Raw genomic sequence first — 13,001 nt, forward strand, 5'->3', positions numbered from 1 at the left:
TAACAAATTAGGTGAGTCATTTTTACAATATCTTTACTGTAGGTAGCGGACTTCCATGGGCTTCGGGCAGAAAATGCTTGATGTAACAATCTGCTACTTTCATTGAAACCTATATAAATATTACTAATGCTTTTTGCGGTTTGTGTCGAACTAGATCCATTTTTACTAATGGTTGAAAATGTTTAGAATTGCTTTTTGTCGAGTACAAAAAGCAATTCTCAAGCAGAGCTTAGCAAACAGAAAAACAATAACCAAATGGCGGTAATCTTTTTCTTTATTTACTATATATAGTAGGCATATGCTACTTGACTTTTATATACAATAAGATTCAATTCAGTATATACATGTAAACTTATTAAACTACTTACTAACTAATACTACTATACTACTATAAACTGCTACTATTATAATGTGTTGAAAACTATAAAAGAATCGAAAACATTTTCAAACTTTTGAATATATCACAAAGGCACTCCCGCCTATTTTAGTGAAGGATAAATCCTTTTGCATCGTTTTTGTATTTTTTAACGCTGGCAACAAATTCTATTAAAATGACGTTTTCTTTATTTACAAAATAAAAGATACTAATAAAACATTTTCATTAATAACAAAATTGAACACATTTGATAAGTGGATTATATTATTCAATTATTTACAAAGACGGAAATTTAATGCAGTTGAGTTGGCATTTTTGTCTGATAATAGATGTGGTTCGAAGATAAAAATGATGAAAAACCAATTAACTGGTAATTTTAACAAACTATGAAAAATCACTGCATTATTTTTATTTAATATTAATTCTTACATAATACGATGTAAATTATTTAAATAAATTAGTAGTTTTTTATTTGCTATGTTTTTTTATCATTCTTTTGTTTTATTTGAAAGTTTTGCATACAAATTTACTTCACGGTATTTTATTTCAGAATTTGGTTTAGATGAAGAAAACCTCAGTAAAGAAGAAATGGTGGATCTTCTTAAAGCGCTTAAAAATTCAAAATCTACGCACAAAGAAGAGGAATTATTGAGACAGAAGGTAATTATCATATTTCTTATTAAAAATTAACACCTTAATTCGGTCATATACTCATTAAAATAAGAATGTAATAAACTAGCAGTAAAACGTAAAACTAGAAGTAAATACTTGCATTAAGCTTGTCTAAGTAGTTACCACTGTAGTACATATATGCTGCCAAACAATAGTGTAAGCACATCAATGTTTTGGTTCAGGATGTCATATTTAGTGAAAGTACCGTCTTTGAAAATATTGTCTCATACCTTATGGTAATGAGTGCTTGCACCATATAATGAAGGCATAATTTCCTAAAATATTTTCTTTCTTAAAGTATGTGGTGGCTGGCAGTTACACTATCAGTAAAACACCATGCTTATCTGGTGATTCTTGTGAATTGAAAAAATGTAATATTATTTACATACAACTATGTATGTAAATTATATGTAACAAATATTTTGAAAGTAAGAGAATATTGGAATGATTTTAAAAGTTTCAATTATACATTTTTTCTTTGCTTTAGGTTGAAGATAACCAGTGCACTACTGCATCAAAAATACTAAAGAGAAAATTCCTGAATGTTAGAGATAGGAGAATGCCTTGGAGTATATTGCCCAATACATTAACAGCAGCAGAGAAGGCACAAACACTTGCTGTTTACACAAAATTGATGTCTATTAATAATTATAGACAAGGTAGACAATCCATCAATTTCACCGCATGGCCACCACCAATACAAATAGTTGAAGAATCAACTAGAATTCAACCTGTTAGATCTACAAGAAGTGGACGTTCTGTACCAGTTTACTGTGGTTTTGATGATGACTCTTCAGATTTCGATGTAATAGTCACAAAAACAAAAAAGAGAAAGGTTTCAAATAGTGATAACAATGCTAATGATGGTGTGTACTCTAATAAAGTTGTCAGTTTAAAGAGAAAAATAACAAAGGAAGAAAATTCTAGGCCAGTAAAAGAGCTAAGAGTGGCTTCTGACACAAACAAAATGGAATTGAGTGATGATGACAAATTGAAGTGAAATTTTATGTTATCATTGAAGACTGGTTTTTAGTTAATTTAACTTATGACTCTGTTGTATCTGATGCTAAAATTGTAGATGCTTGATACATGTTGCACAGGTGACCAACACATAGTAAGTACTGCATAAGACCTTAAGTAGTTGCAAGTTAATCAACTGTGTTTCTGTCATGTAATGATGAATTAATTAAATTAATAAAATGTATTTTAGAACTATTTCAATAATAAAATTTATAATTTCTCAAGTACTATGCAACATCACCTGGCTACACACATAGATTAAAAATTAAGTTTTACAAAAATACATTCTCAGAGAAAAGGGTTGTACCAAATCTACATGTGTAATCTTTTTCAACTATCCTATTTAACTATTCTCTATTAAGAAAGTTTTTGTCTATTTAAAGTTGCAGAATATAAATAGTATTTTAACACAACCTCTTTATTCTGCAGTTTCTCATAAATGTTTCTTGCCTTTAACATGTATTATCATATCTGATCTCTATGCAATTTTTAGTTAAAAATCCAATTTTAAAATGTGTTATTTACTGCTAGGAAACCTAGTCAAATAATTTAATTTGGAACTCTTGATAATCTTTGAATATTTTTATTGATAATTACCCTTTTATGTCACATTTAGTGTTAGTTTACTGAAACCATATAAATATGTATTTTTCATTGTGGGTTCTATTTTCATGTTCTATATTAATTTGTAATGCAAATTATGTACTACTATGGGTAATATGTATGTATTACTATTGTAGGTTAATAGGAATATATAATCAAGCCAAAATGAAATGAGTCTACACAGCACAAGTTATTTTAAAATGAAAATGGCCATTACATTTTTTTATCTTTCTTAATCCATTTTTTTTAAAAGTGAAATTACATGTCAAGTTAGAGCTAAAATTACTAATTTAATAACTTTTCTTACCACAATTTACAAAACATAAATGTGGTACTTGGCACTTTGTTTAAATAGACTGCTATATTTTATTGATTATTCAAATTAAGTTAGGAATTATTTGAAAAGCAATTATCATAAATTTACAGGCAAGTCTTTGGAGCTGTTAAGAGATCCTTTTATTTACATCTCCTTAAGTCCTTAGTTTCAGTAAATTGATTTGTTTAACTTCTAGAACTAAGAACTAAGGTTGTAAGTCCAGTCAGTATGAAAATAGTGTATATTGCAATGTATGTACTATGTAGAAAATCTGAGATGTTTTGTTGTAGTATGAATGACCGGTGATTAGCTTGGAATTTTTTTTAATAACTTTTAAGAAAAATAATTAATATTGCAGGAAAATTAAGGAAATATTACGTAAACGGTTCCCGACGTAAGTCATGTATAGAAACATAATAATTATAAAAATTATAAAGATTGTTTGTTATGCTGGAACTTGTACAAATTATATTTTCCATGTTACATTACTTTGCATTTAGTTCTTTTTTATTTATTATAAATCAAATGCTCTATATGCTCTATATGTTTTGCTTTGTTGTAATGCTTAATTTTATACATATTTAAAATCTCAGATCAATTAAGCATGTGTAAATTTTTCTGGTTTCGCATGTAGATTTGGGGTGTATTGAATGTGATTTATCGACGTACACAAGCACTCATGAAAACAAGAAGCCATTGAAATTGTCGTTACTTTTGCATTTTTGTAGTTGCGAACAAATCTGTTATAATTGGGTTAAAATTAAAAAAGAATTAAACATTTGTAGTCACTAGTTTTAATGTTGGTAATTGGTATTTATTGATCCCCTCTTGTCGATAACAGACTTGATTAGCCTCGGTGAGGCTGTCTTCAAATCGTAAGCCCAACCGAGTTTCGCAAAAAGATTCAGGACAGTTGTGGTAATGTTGTTAACATAAGCAAGTTCTGATGCCTTGTAGTCCCATGGGAAGGTATGGTGGTAGTTATGCCAGCCTTCGCCTAACGCGACAAGAGATACACCCCAGTTTTCAGCAGGCATTATGTACCTAAAATTATATTATCGTTATATAAGGATTAAGTCGAGTTGAAATGCCGCAATGCCGTGATGTTTTTGACCAGTGTTTGTTAACGATGATGACTGAGATCCCAGCCGTGGCCGCTTAAGGTGGGCTTTATAAGAAGGCTTATGGTCACCCGGTGAGCAATGGGAGAAGGCTATGCTCGAAGTTTTACTACGAGATCAAATTGGGAGTGAAGCTGCAGAAGAACCACGGTTACCGGTGTAGCACTAAAAACTGCTCGTCTAAAGTGGCAGTGTGTGTGTAGTGGTGGTCGTTGCGTCCGATAGGTTCCCGAGTGGCGATCACGAGCCGTTACAGGCGGCATGGGTAGGCATCCCACTAGACGGACGGACGTCATAGTTAAGGTCGCTAGAAGTCGCTGGATGCGGGCAGCGCAAGACCAGTTAACGTGGTAATTTTTGGGGGTGGCCTATGCCTTGCAGTGGGTTTCTATCGCCTGAGAAGAAGAAGAACTAATTGCTTATATAGCGAAGAAGGAACAATACAAAAACGTAACTAACTTTTATCTTTAATGGCGCGGTATTACTAGACTCGTCATTCTTATTTCTTGCGACTAGAACGTCTGTCGCGAATCGGTTTCAACTGTTACTTTACCCTGTTTATATTAATCTCAGTAACCGCAGAGCACTTATAGGCAACTAGTCTGTATTCAAGCAAGCCGCATTTTGCGGTTTTGTGCACAGTTCTGTTTATACTTCTAAACATACCTGTCATAAGGTTTATTTCCCCAGATGTGAGCGAAGCTGTTGACAGACCATGTGAAGTTAAGCGTCAACATGTACCGTAAAAGTGGTTGAGACAATATTGCCGTAGTCCAGGTCTCTTGCCATACGTAGATAGGTATTAAAGTAGGAATCAGGAAACAGAAGAATATTTTAAAAAAGTTGAAGTACCTGTAAAGTTAAAGGTTAATTAAAAATTAATACTTTTATGGAAAGAAATCAGGGTTATATATTTATTATTAAAGTAATTCTTTTTCTTCTCCTACTAGGAATAACAACGGCTATTAGCGTATAAATGGGACAGATGATTTAATTGATATCTGACGAGAAGTGGATGTGTTGCTGCTGGCTGTTAACCGAGTAAAGTCAGATAATTCATGATTTACCCACTTGGTATGAAATTGGACGATAGTATCATTTGCTATATCACTCATGTCGATCTTCTTTCCTTCCATGATAACGTTTGGATGCTTTTTCATCATTAACCAGCCGACGTGCGAGAAGAAGAAACCTCGACGAGCGTCGTGCGGATCTGCCCAGGTTTCCGAAAATTTGTGATGGATTCGATGGTCGCGAACCCAATTGTATATGTTATTCTGCAAGTCGCATAAACGAAAAGGTCACTACTTTAATTTAAATCAAAACCGTTTTCCGGGTATATTCTCGTGGCTCCCGCGGATTATGCAAATACCGCTTGGGCAGCAGTGCAAGTTAGGTAAAAAAATTACATTCACGTTTTCGTTTAGTATTTAAAGGTACCTTTAGTTTTAATTAGTATTAAAAACGTTTACGTTAGTATGAAAACCATTAAAAAATTCATGGAAAGACATCGAGAGTAATTTAATTGAAATGAACAACGTTTTTTTTGGGAATAAAAGTTGAGACTCAAAGTTTTTAGACCTTTGAGTAGTGATCTAATTCTAATCCTTTATTAAAAAAAATTTGTAAAAGTGAAAATTAAAAGTTTCTTTAATGACTAAAAAAATATAGTCTTAATAATTACCTGACCAGCAACAGAATAACAGATGACTAAAATTATTTGAAGCGGGAGTGTGGCCTTGTACGATCTATGGGTCCAGTAGCGGTGTACTCCCGCCGTTACACCGAAACCTGCTACATGGCCCACAAAGAATCCTGTCACGAAAAGAGAGATTATACTAAATCAAATAATATTGCTATAAGTGTATTTAAAATTCGTGTTACACTTAAGTTATAAAAAGAAATCTGAATTATGTTACTTGTGATGTAATAACTTAAAAATCTGCCCAATATATGGGGAATGATAATAAAAAAAATTAATAATAAAATATTAAATTCTATACGGAAACATTTACTCGGAATCCTATCCAAAATAGGAGAACTAAACGTGGGGACGTTATAATTATTATTTGATATACTTGTGTGTGGATCTTATAATTAATACGAATATACTTTAGTCAGAAATGTGACACTAAAATATTTAGTTAAACAAAATTTCCTCCCACTTTTTGTGAAAATTCGAGATATATTTTTAAAGATTCATTTACATTAACCTATATTATATAGGTGCCATTTTGTTAGAGGTCGCAGGTTCGGCAAAAAGAAATCCGGAATCATGCATAGATAATTCTCATTATTGTCTTGGAATAGTTTAAAAAAATGGTCCAATTATTCTATACTTTTAAAGATACATCAAAACAGTTATATAGGCGTAGTGCAAAAGTTTTAAATATTTCTGTCGTGGACAACCCTGTCGACTAAAATAACAAAAACCATTGTCCTAGGTTCTTGGAAACTAACAGGGACAGTTTTGCTCCAACGTCGTTTGAGATGTTTTTTGTGTGAAACAAACTCGCTTTCTTACAGTTCATTAACAATTAAAATTTTAAAATGATTGAATTTCAGATCCTTTTTTGATATTTCATGAATATTCGGCCTCGGAAGTCCCAGTGGCAGGGCAGGGCTGGGCTATTTTTCGTATTGTAAGTCGAAGATTTTCACGCAAACTGCTTTCAACTACTTAGTTTAATGTTTTCGGGTCTTCTTGAAGATCGACGGTGCTCTAGCCGTCGGATGTTTTAGAAGCAGTTGCGTGGAAACTCTACACCCAGGAACAAATTAAATTTACATTCGGGCCGTCACTTATTCTTCAAATACTGAAGTGTGAACAAAATTGTCGACGAGCAGTCGTAGCAGCGATTGCGCCGGAATGCTCTCTCGACTACTACAACATCGTGACTGAGAAATCCCCACGGTTAGTTTTTTTAACTGCACCACCGTTCCCCCTTACTGCTTATTACTTTATGCAATAATCATATTTAAAGACAGAAATTTGCCACCAGACACTTTGTACATAATTGTTTAAAGCGGCTTGTGATTTCAGGTCGCTAGCATTTTCAAAAAGTTTTTAATTGAACTTACCAAAAAATAAAGTTTCCCATTTTGGTGATTGTCCGCTTGAAATATAAAAAAACAATGCGATAACAGTGAATAAGTGAAAGATTGTAATGGATATAGCATTCGTCCAACGTATAGGTGTTACAAAACCAATTTTCTTCTCCCATTCACGTACAAGCGCTAAATATGTAGTTTCACGGGGGCGTACTTTTTCGTAATCCTTCTGACACATTCTGTTATAGTTGATTCTCCCTTTGTTTGATCCGAGCGTGTCGTATTCTTTACTAATTGATGTTTGATATTCTTGTTTCTTTAGTAACGAGGTCTCAGAGGCTCCCGAGACAGTCATTATTCTGAAAAAGTAACATTATTTTATCATTAACCAATTTGATAATCTTCGGATTTATTTATTTCCTCTACAATGTTCGACAACGTTGACGCGTAGGTTTGGAATCGAAACCGAATTTTAACCAAGAGATGCAGTTAATAACTACTAGCAGTTTATTAATTATGATGAGTACGACAATGTATAAATAATAAAATAATTGTAAGCATTTTCGGATTTTTTGGCTTATTATATATAAAATAAAATTGCTCGTTTTTACTACGCTATATTTGTAAAATATTATTAATATAAATTACGTATAAAATTTTGAGTTAGAAACTTAATGTAATCATTATGACTCCTCTGGCAAAAACAAAAATTAAAAAAAAAACGTTGAAGAAAATTAAACAAGAGATATAATATGTACCACAGTTTTGTCTCTTTTTGTTTTTATTCATTTATACGCGGTGATGTGTGAGTGTGTTATTAGCTTTTAATGAAAAAAAAGTTTGACAGCAAAAAGCTTTATAGCTTTTATTACTATTCCCAATTACACTGTATAAAGTGATCGCTATGAAACATGAGTATTTCAGAGCGATCACTATTTGAGCGAGTTTATTCTTACTGTATTAGCATTTTACTTTTTCTTATTATTGGAACCATGGATTTTAAGATAGGGTGTACCGTACTTTAATTGACAGCAAATAAGCAGTGCATGCACACTCTAAAGGTTTCCCATCTATAACCAATTAACCTGTATATTGATTAAAGGACAAAGAATAAATCATGATGATCTACCATAGGAGGGGTGTTTTGCAAGTTCTTCCTATGTGGAATTTTTTGCCCAACTGTTGATATGGCTTGCTTATAGATTTTTCGATAACCAGTAACCTACGAGTTAAAATTCGTAAGGAAGGCCACTTTTTGAGGAGGCTATAATCTGTTGTGTATTTGATTTGGAGGACTCAATAGCCTGCGAAATGACTGATCTAAAGAAACACTATTTCTAGACGGTATCAACATCAACGCGCAGTTGCCTAACATGTTAAATTTTAATACATTGGGTAATGCAGCATAGGCAGCGTAAAATAATATTCGTTACGTGAATGCTCCTTTCGTCTTATCAATGTATTCTTTAAGAAAATCTTAGAATACCACCAGTAAACCATGTATTACATGATGAGTATTAGTTTTCAACCTTTTTTGTGCCAAGACCCACTTTAACCTTTCTAAAATAATATTTATATTAAATAGAAAGCGTCAAACAGGTGTTAAGTCCACGTCAAGTTGCTCCTTTACAATCAAATTGTCCTCCTGAGAGGCGTGGGTCTCACGCTTGGAAACGATGTGTTAGATCCTAGAAAATTTCAGATGTGTTCTGTATATTAATTAAAATCAATCATTTATAATAGTTTAGATTGTGTCCATAATGTCAAAATGGAAATAAATCGTAAATTATATGAATTGCTGTCAATAATAGCCTTTGTTGGCACTAACAATTGTTATATAAGACAATACGTATTGCTTGTACTATAAAGCAGATTTTACATCGTATATGTGTTATTTTTATACATAAACAAAATATAACGTTTTTTAAAGGTTTTAACTAGAATAAGTATAACCATACCGTTAATTGAAATAAAAATTATTTATTTTTTATTTATTTTTCCTTTAGGCCACATGTAGATCTCTGCACGCACCATATTAATGTCTATTTTGGTCATTGTTTTTTTTAAGTATTATCTTGGTTCTAATAATTTTTATGAGGCAAACACTTTAGCCTCCAAAACGTGCAATATTTTGTAATGTAAAAATAAAGTGAACTGAAGTAGGGCCAATCTTCATGTCGTATATTGTTAATATTTAACCGTTCAAACCAAATCTGGGTAGGCTTAGTTATATGTGAGGCGGTCCTACTTTAATACCTAGCGGCTGCTCCCGAAAGAGGGTACGAGATTGGGTCTTAACTATTTTGGCCCCAAGGTTCCTTTCTTTTTCCATTCTTAACCAAACTATATCTGATGACGGGTGCGTGCCATATACGTTGAAATTTGGAAAAGTGTTGTGAGCTTCTATGTGACATGAAGTTAAAAGCTTACAACACCATTTCGAGTCATGTTGGTGATTAAATGATTCTTCAATATTAATTTTTTTTTGTTCAGGTAAATAGGACGTTACAATGCCTGCTTTTGGCGTCCTCTGAAGAATCTTCTGGCACTTTTACCCCTATTGTATTTAAATGCTGGGTGAGGACGAAACTGTTTTTATTTGTAAGCTTGCAGTTCCGGGTCGTAATTACTAAATTAACTTTTTTATGGCTTTCCTACTCAAACCCACATAAATAGCCAACCAATCTGTTTGCAGACAGGATGATGCAATTAGCGTCTTATAATTTTGATAACTGCCGTGCTAATGGATCAACGTCAGCCAAATCTATTCTTATCATTAACTTTTGAGACATCATTGTACCTCTTAATAGTGCGATTATGTTAAAGGTAAGTTTTAGATGATACATCAGGTAAGTTAGTCATGCGAATATTAATATAAATAAATATATTTTAATATAATTAAATTCAATATAAATAAAAATGAAAATAAATGCATTGACTATTATTGATCCTTTTATGAATTTCGGAGTATTAAAAAAGAGGTTATGCGGATTGTGTAATTGCTTCATAATAAATTAAGGACATTTCGTTAAAGTAGTTCTGTGATTTGACACGCACGTGGATATGGCACAATAGTTCTTATTAAAACAGAGCGAATGATTGACGAACTAGGGCAACTAAAAAACCGGGATAATCAAAATTTCGGGTAGTTAGCCTTTTCAGATGCCTCGAGTTTTTTCGTATTTTACATATCTATGTTTTCTAATAATCACGGCCGTGACTGATGCAAGATGTCCGAATAATGTTATGACATCTTTACCTTTCGTTTTGGAATATGGCGTGTGGAGGGGTTGGCGACAAGCTCTTGTTTATACAGTGGATTTGGAATCAGGTAACTTATTTATGTTTACTTGTTAAAAATTAACGCCATTAAGCAGATAGCCGATTCGGCTAACCAACGATGACGAAACTTTGCATTTTGTTATTTTTAGTAATGATTAAATATTTTACTCAGGAATAAAACCTCTTTATAAAACAAGGCATAAACTGATATGTGTTTTAAACATAATTACTGTTTCGTATTATTCACGATTTCACATGAAATGGGTAAACTATTGTGGAAATAAATCGTTTCTCGCTAATCTTTCCTCTTTACTTTATTAATTGGATTTAATTGTTTGGAGAATCATTTTGAAATCACCAAAAAATATTTATTTTGAATATTTTGTGATAGAATTGGATCAATGATTAAATAATATCCAGGAATGAAATGCAATATTAGCATCAAGATATCAATTAAAAATTAAACCTTCCACATTATGCGATCTATAATAAGTAACAAGTGCAAACAATTCTAAATTATTTTATCTTTTGCTTATTTAAACAAAGAGATACCGCCACTTCACACATTTTTTTCACACAGCAAATTAATGAGATCAAATTTTGACACTTTCTGGTGCTCTAGCATTTGTTTAAACTCAAATTAAATCATACTATTATTTTTTCAATCTCGCGTGTATTATATATTTATGATATCCTCTTGTCGGCAAATGTTTTTTATAATTCTGAAAATTTGGTTCTATCTCCCAGTAATATACCCAGAACTCATGAATTACGATATCCCAATCATGGAGTAGGCACGATTTTTTCATTATAAGATTTAACTATATTTTGATAAAAGGTAAAAGGTACATAAATTTTTAATAAATTTTAAAATGTGTTCACATAATTCGTGGAATATAAATATTATATTAGGGTGACTGGAAAGTAATATCGCCTTCTTAAGTTAGATTCACTCGACTACAATTTTAACAAGTATTTATTTTTAATATAACAATATACCTTCGTTATCAACAACTTTATGCCATCTAATATAAATTTTTTTAGTGCCGGAGCGGTAAAAATAATTTGGTTTTTCTGTAAAATATATCAACAGATACGACATTATTTGTGCGGTGCCCTAATAAATACTTTTTTTTTTAAAGATGTGTACTCATTTTTAGGAAAATATTACGTACCCTTATTATTGTGCAGTATTGTCACAAAATCTCACAAATCGAAAATATTATTATGCAACGAACTTAAACATTTACAACAGACACTTATAACCATAAATACAACTTCAGTGTAATCAGCTCAATAGTCAAATCGCTAAACAATCGCACCTCTCGATCACGTTATATACGTGTCTTAAATGTTTTCGCACATCCATTTGCAAAGACACACCAATTTGGTCACGTACTGCGTGCTCACAAATCGAACAAGTAAATTATTTCTGATTGTATTATTCATGTAAAATATTCACAATCACACGCATAATCAAAAACACGAATTGGTGTCTAAAATAATATTATCGTGGAATTTCCTTTTATACTCATTTGATATTTGTTTTAAAAATTCGAGTATGGTTGTTGACGCTGCATTGACAAATTTTTACTTATCCGTTAAGTACAAACTTTGTTTTCGTGTTTCCTGTCATTTGCTGTTTATATTTAGATAAAAAAACAGATATAAATTGTCCATGTGCAGATATGATTATAATTTGTACCGACTATTGTAAATTAAGAAAGATGTCAATAGTTAGTAAAAGATGGTTGTGTAGCTCTAAATTTGATGGTGATTAATAATCTCAACCTTTTTTCCAAATCCTCCTATATCACTTCAATTTCAAAAAACAACGAAGTACGGTTTCAATATTAAAACTGGTTAACAGAAACCGATTTGGTTCTTTCTTGGGCTTCTCCGAATGTTAAACGTTTCTCTCGTGGCAGGCCTAGCCGCGGTTCTTGTTGGGGGTCCTTGATCCCTTCATGGAGCACCGGACCAAGCGTATAAAAGCTTGACGGCCTAAGGAAGAATGTCCAACGTGTTGACCCAGGTCATGGCCCAGGCTGAAAAAGAGGCCTTCGAGCTTAGTTACTATAAAGAGGTTTAAGAATAAACGGCGATAATTGGTGACAAAAAAAAGAAAAGAAGAAAGTATAAAAATAACATTTTGTTTTAGTAAACACATTATATAAATAAATCTTCTAACTAGAGTATAAAGATTAAAACATTTTTAAAACAATTAAAATAATTTTAAATGAGGAACAAAATTTTTACATCTTATCGGAATAATTATAAGGCTCCGTGGAAAAACTTGATCTTTCATCACTGGGTTATTCGAGGAACAAATTTATTTGTGGTTTTGCGCAAAATGATTTCACACATTTATCTTAGCTATTCGACACTTACAACATATTTATAAGGTGTTCGTGAGCGAAGGAGCCGACGTGCGATAACATAGTTACTACTACAGACAAGATCGGTACATACCCGTTTGTTGTTCAATATTATTCATAACATGTTTTATTTATACACAACTAACATATTTAAATTTAATTGGTGACAAAGAAAAAAAAAT

The 13,001-nt window shown here is 32.1% G+C and overlaps 2 protein-coding genes across 2 annotated transcripts; one reads left to right on the forward strand and one right to left on the reverse strand.

Annotated features, from left to right (window-relative positions):
* Positions 1 to 667: 667 nt before the first annotated feature.
* LOC137933000 (uncharacterized) lies at positions 668 to 2,680 on the forward strand. Its single transcript, XM_068776724.1, has 3 exons — positions 668 to 746; positions 927 to 1,036; positions 1,536 to 2,680. The coding sequence occupies exons 1-3, from the start codon at positions 725 to 727 to the stop codon at positions 2,046 to 2,048; spliced, it is 645 nt and encodes a 214-aa protein (XP_068632825.1). The 5' UTR covers positions 668 to 724; the 3' UTR covers positions 2,049 to 2,680.
* Positions 2,681 to 3,781: 1,101 nt separating this feature from the next.
* On the reverse strand, positions 3,782 to 7,514 carry LOC137932882 (acyl-CoA Delta-9 desaturase). Its single transcript, XM_068776568.1, has 5 exons — positions 7,190 to 7,514; positions 5,793 to 5,923; positions 5,180 to 5,385; positions 4,775 to 4,960; positions 3,782 to 4,031 (listed from the first exon to the last, which is right to left on the reverse strand). The coding sequence occupies exons 1-5, from the start codon at positions 7,512 to 7,514 to the stop codon at positions 3,782 to 3,784; spliced, it is 1,098 nt and encodes a 365-aa protein (XP_068632669.1).
* Positions 7,515 to 13,001: the final 5,487 nt, after the last annotated feature.

This window comes from Battus philenor, unplaced genomic scaffold, assembly GCF_028537555.1.
Source record: "Battus philenor isolate CCGP_79_NKW_IND1 unplaced genomic scaffold, ilBatPhil1.0.hap1 SCAF_12, whole genome shotgun sequence".
In the NCBI taxonomy this organism is placed as follows: Eukaryota; Metazoa; Arthropoda; class Insecta; order Lepidoptera; family Papilionidae; genus Battus; species Battus philenor.

What these genes read in the sequence shown, in the direction of transcription:
- LOC137933000 (XM_068776724.1), top strand. Translation starts at nt 725, where the DNA reads ATGATGAAAAACCAATTAACTG. An exon ending in GATGAAAAACCAATTAACTG is followed by an intron (nt 747 to 926) that starts GTAATTTTAACA and finishes ATTTTATTTCAG; the next exon opens with AATTTGGTTTAGATGAAGAA. An exon ending in AGGAATTATTGAGACAGAAG is followed by an intron (nt 1,037 to 1,535) that starts GTAATTATCATA and finishes TCTTTGCTTTAG; the next exon opens with GTTGAAGATAACCAGTGCAC.
- LOC137932882 (XM_068776568.1), bottom strand. Translation starts at nt 7,514, where the DNA reads ATGACTGTCTCGGGAGCCTCTGAGACCTCGTTACTAAAGAAACAAGAA. An exon ending in ATGGGAAACTTTATTTTTTG is followed by an intron (nt 5,924 to 7,189) that starts GTAAGTTCAATT and finishes TTTTCGTGACAG; the next exon opens with GATTCTTTGTGGGCCATGTA. An exon ending in GTTATTCTGTTGCTGGTCAG is followed by an intron (nt 5,386 to 5,792) that starts GTAATTATTAAG and finishes TGCGACTTGCAG; the next exon opens with AATAACATATACAATTGGGT.